The sequence below is a fragment of the Erigeron canadensis genome, chromosome 6, assembly GCF_010389155.1.
Source record: "Erigeron canadensis isolate Cc75 chromosome 6, C_canadensis_v1, whole genome shotgun sequence".
NCBI classification, from domain to species: Eukaryota; Viridiplantae; Streptophyta; class Magnoliopsida; order Asterales; family Asteraceae; genus Erigeron; species Erigeron canadensis.
This window is the reverse complement of record NC_057766.1, coordinates 35701755-35706784: the sequence shown is the minus strand read 5'-3', so window position 1 is coordinate 35706784 and position 5030 is coordinate 35701755. Positions and strand designations below refer to the sequence as shown.

At 33.4% G+C, this 5030-nt stretch overlaps 1 protein-coding gene across 1 annotated transcript; it reads right to left on the bottom strand.

The window, feature by feature from the left end:
• Positions 1 to 1806: 1806 nt before the first annotated feature.
• On the bottom strand, positions 1807 to 4727 carry LOC122603236 (elongation factor 1-alpha). Its single transcript, XM_043775894.1, has 3 exons — positions 4638 to 4727; positions 2980 to 3442; positions 1807 to 2887 (listed from the first exon to the last, which is right to left on the bottom strand). The coding sequence occupies exons 2-3, from the start codon at positions 3439 to 3441 to the stop codon at positions 2000 to 2002; spliced, it is 1350 nt and encodes a 449-aa protein (XP_043631829.1). The 5' UTR covers position 3442; positions 4638 to 4727; the 3' UTR covers positions 1807 to 1999.
• Positions 4728 to 5030: the final 303 nt, after the last annotated feature.

Below are 5030 nucleotides of genomic sequence, written 5' to 3'. Positions count from 1 at the left end.
AAAATCAAGAAAACCAGGAAAATTAGCATTTTCCATATCTGCATAATACAACTTATCCCTATCTGCATAACCCGGTAACTCATCTTGGTCGAACAAATTTCCATGTTTGACTTGAATCAAACACAAGCTTCCTATAGATATGTTTATCCAAAAATCTTTATCCAAATTTGCTTCAGACCCCTGACGTTGTCCTTAAAAAGATTGCTTCTTTCCTTGGCAGTTGTAGTTTTATTGAGCTTATTTCGACTAAGATTTCCTGATTTTTTGAGCAGAATCGCAACATTGAGCACTCTGGCCTTGATGGGTCTGCTTACTAGACTAGAAGAGACATCTATCATTATATAATGTACTCAACTGGAAGAACAATGACTATGAAAGCTAACCTTTTAACGTTTGTCTGTTCAATACATAAAACAGACATCATCTTTTCATTTCTATTATTTACAAACCACATAAAAAGGTATGTTTTCAAAATCAAATATCAATTTCTACAGGATCCAACTGATACAATGGCAAAGATTTGTAAAAAATGATAAATTATATATATCCTAAAAGCATGCAACGGTTTTCGTGTACATTTTTTTATATGAATGTTAGGAACTTAGTGAAAGTCAAAGGCGGCGGCTAGCTTTGATATACAAATAAATCGGTATAAGTATAAACCAAGGTTTTTACATATATGGAATTTTGGCCCAAGTTTTCTTTAATGGGCTGCAATGCCCAATTCTTTTTTAATCTTTTCCCAAATAGTGCAGGTTAGTTCTTTTTTGCATTTAATAGGTTAAAAATAATACAATTTCACTTGCTAATTATTTGAGAGACGTTTCACTTATTACCATTTCTGCAAATTGAAAGGATTTCGCATGTATCATCGCATTTGATTTCCGAAGATATGCATATTTCTGTCGTTAAATAACATTCAATACCATTAAAAAAACTAACGATTGTTAAGTTTTGTTTGGGTGTTTAACGAGAGTAACAATAATGGCTGCAAATCAGGTTCTTTTATCTAATAAGAAGTTCGGTCTTTTTCTTCAACGGGCGTTAATGATCATTAAATGTTAATTTAATGTCTTACGAGAGTTAAAAAAAATGTGGCAAAATTAGATCTATTTTTCTAATAAACATTGTAGTGTAGTTTTCTATGAAATTATTGTCTATCGGTCACCCAGATTAAGAAAAAAATTATTTTTTTCATAATAATTTTAACTAAAGCTATCGTTCTTTCAGTTATTTTGGCTTTTTTACTAAACAATTTTGCATTATATTTTCTGTAGTGATTTATATGGTACTTTGTCATTCTTTTCGTATTTTACATTCAATTGTACAATTTTAATGCGTTTTCATTCTTCGTTTTTTTACCGTTTGGCAAAGAAAAAATTTAGTTGATATATGATTTGCTTTTTTTTAACAATTAATAGAATTGATACATGATTACTATATCTTACGTTTGTATATGACAATACATATTCTCGCCTATATAAAGTCTCTGCAAGCAACACCCGGGCATTGCCCCGGGAGACGTAACTAGTTAAATATTTAAATAAAATTAGTTCATGAGTTACTGCCAATGAAGAAAATATAAACCAAGTAGGTTCAAATTCCCACATAAGAATCAAAATCAGATTAACAGAATTAACATAATGTATGACCAACTTACACTCTAATAGAGCAATTGATCGGATCAAGTTTGCTGCAAAAGCAACACACTGATCAAAGCTGGATCAAACAAGTTAATCCAAAAACCTGCAGAAAACCCTTCACGAGAAGGAGCAATGAGCAATATAGAGATCAATAAAGCTTGGATAGCAAATTTCAAATTGTTTTAACCACCACCTACTATAAAATTCCACAACAAAGTCTGAAACCCTCAAAAACCTTCACAAGAATGAAGGTTCCAGGGATGTAATACCAAAACTCTTCAAACAAAATATAAGGTTCAAAACTAGTAAATGAAACAACAGAAAAATTAAAGACTCCATACTCAAACAAGAACAGATCACTTGGCTCCCTTCTTGGCTGCTGCCTTGGTCACCTTGGCTCCGGTTGGGTCCTTCTTGTCCACACTCTTGATAACACCAACAGCAACGGTCTGACGCATGTCTCTCACTGCAAATCTTCCAAGTGGTGGGTACTCTGCGAATGTCTCAACAACCATGGGCTTGGTGGGAAGCATCTTAACCATACCAGCATCTCCATTCTTTAAGAACTTGGGCTCCTTCTCAATTTCCTTTCCTGATCGTCTGTCAATCTTGGTCAAGATTTCAGAGAACTTAACAGCAATGTGTGAGGTGTGGCAATCAAGCACTGGAGCATAACCATTTCCAATCTGACCCGGGTGGTTCATGATGATAACCTGAGAAGTGAAACTGGCAGCACCCTTAGCAGGGTCATCCTTGGAGTTGGATGCAACATACCCACGCTTGATATCCTTGACAGCAACATTCTTAACATTGAAACCAACATTGTCACCAGGAAGAGCCTCTTGTAGAGCTTCATGGTGCATCTCAACAGACTTAACTTCAGTTGTCAAACCAGTTGGTCCAAAAGTAACCACCATACCAGGCTTGATGATACCAGTCTCCACACGTCCCACTGGCACAGTTCCAATACCTCCAATCTTGTAAACATCCTGAAGTGGTAAACGGAGTGGCTTGTCTGATGGTCTCTTGGGCTCATTGATAGCATCAAGAGCCTCGAGAAGGGTTGGACCCTTGTACCAGTCAAGGTTTGTAGACCTCTCAATCATATTGTCACCCTCAAAACCAGAGATGGGCACAAATGCAATTTTGTCTGGGTTGTATCCAACCTTCTTGAGGTATGAAGACACTTCCTTCACAATTTCATCGTACCTTGCCTTAGAGTACTTAGGTGTGGTAGCATCCATCTGAAAAACAACACATAAACAGTTAGCATATACTTGCACTATATATAATATTGAACAAGTTTAAGGCAACTGTTACAACAAAAACATTATACCTTGTTACAACAGCAAATCATTTGCTTGACACCAAGAGTAAAAGCAAGGAGAGCGTGCTCACGGGTCTGTCCATCTTTGGAAATACCAGCTTCAAAACCACCAGTGGTAGAGTCAATGATGAGAACAGCACAGTCAGCCTGGGAAGTACCAGTAATCATGTTCTTAATGAAATCACGATGTCCAGGGGCATCAATGACCGTGCAGTAGTACTTGGTGGTCTCAAACTTCCACAAGGCAATATCAATGGTAATACCACGTTCACGCTCTGCCTTAAGTTTGTCAAGAACCCATGCGTACTTGAATGAACGTTTGTTCATTTCAGCAGCTTCCTTCTCAAATCTTTCAATGACACGCTTGTCAATACCTCCAAGCTTATAGATCAAGTGACCTGTAGTGGTGGACTTGCCAGAGTCGACATGTCCAATAACAACAATGCTCACATGGATTTTTTCCTTACCCATCCTGAAATATCAAAATTAACTTTTAATAACAATTCAATTACATACATACAATAGAAACTATCATAATAGCTAGAACAGATTTTAAACAAAAAGACTACTATAGATCACAACCAAGGCTATACAGAATAGCAAAATGATTCTTCAAAAACTATAAACATATCTCAGGAATACTATATAAAAAGCTAAAATAAATGCATCTCTTAAAAGCCTAAAACAGTAAAAATTTTAGCCTAAAACATGACTATGAATGAGCAGAGAACTAGCTATAAGCACAATAGGTATGTAAAAAATTAAGTAACCTATCATGATTAGTTAAAATCAAACAAGTCAGTTACAAAATTGTACACAAACTTAAAGATGATGTTAAACATATATGAAATTATAATAAACTATCATGCTTTGTTAAGCGACATAGTAGATATAGTAAACTACTATGTTTATTGCTTAGTTAAAAAATAGATTCAAGTGTGTATGTTTTTACTTATAACTGTTCAAAAAAACTTAGCTAAAACGTGTTAAACCATAATAGATCTAAGTAACTCCATTCAAAAATCAAACTTTTGTACAAATCTATCATTAACAAATAACTTTTGTAAACATTTACATAAATATAAAAGGTTTAAAAATATTGAAATACTTTCATAAATATATAAAAATTAAAAAAAAAAAATATGCTTGATATATACTAGTCTAAAACATAAAGATAAAAACTATTAAATCTGAAAACAATATAAAAATCCAGACAGTTTCAGCAGGGTGAAGCTAACACATAAATAATCATGTTTAACTAATGCAAAAAAATATATATCTATAAAATTCAGTTAATTAAGCAGAAAACTATCATCAATAGACAAACCTAAAAGTACAACTAAAAATCAATCCGATTTAATAATAAATAAATTATTTCAGCTAATATCTAATCCAAAACCTAAACAATCAGGCTATGATTATATAACAATCAGAGATGATATAGAGATACATATACAGTTCTATAACATAAACAAGCTCAATAGAATAATAATAATAATAGTAAAAACATGTTAATCAGATACCGATTCAGCTCAAAAAAAGCTTCAAATAACAGATCTAAACATACATAGACTATATCTATACATATACACAACACATACAAATAGATACAGAATATATACATATATATATATCGAAATGAAAATAGTGAAGGAAAAGAGATGGACCTGAGAGAAGTTTGTGTGTGTGTGTGCAGAAATTAGATGGAGGAAAATGAAGAATGGAAAGAGTGAGCTGCAAAGAGAGATTTTATAAGAGAAACAAACAAAGTTATGTGATTAGGGTTTCTTTATTGGCCGTTGGATTGATTGATCTGACGGCTGTGGATTGTATGAGTATGTGAATGTAATGTGATATACCCTAAGCCCACAGCCTCCGTGTTTTGGGTTTTTAGCTATTAGGTATACACATCATTTGGTTAATTACGATTCTGTCCTTTTTGAGTTTTATTATTTTCGGCCTCCGTCCTCTTTTTATTTTACGCAGAATTACTGTATTATTTTTTATATTTAATAATAACTTATTGCTTTTTATTTCAATAATTACTTAACTTCTTTGCT

Coding starts and splice junctions, on each gene's coding strand:
- LOC122603236 (XM_043775894.1), bottom strand. CDS start 3,441: ATGGGTAAGGAAAAAATCCATGTGAGCATTGTTGTTATTGGACATGTC. Junction 2,888..2,979: donor TGATTTGCTGTTGTAACAAG/GTATAATGTTTT, acceptor GTTGTTTTTCAG/ATGGATGCTACCACACCTAA.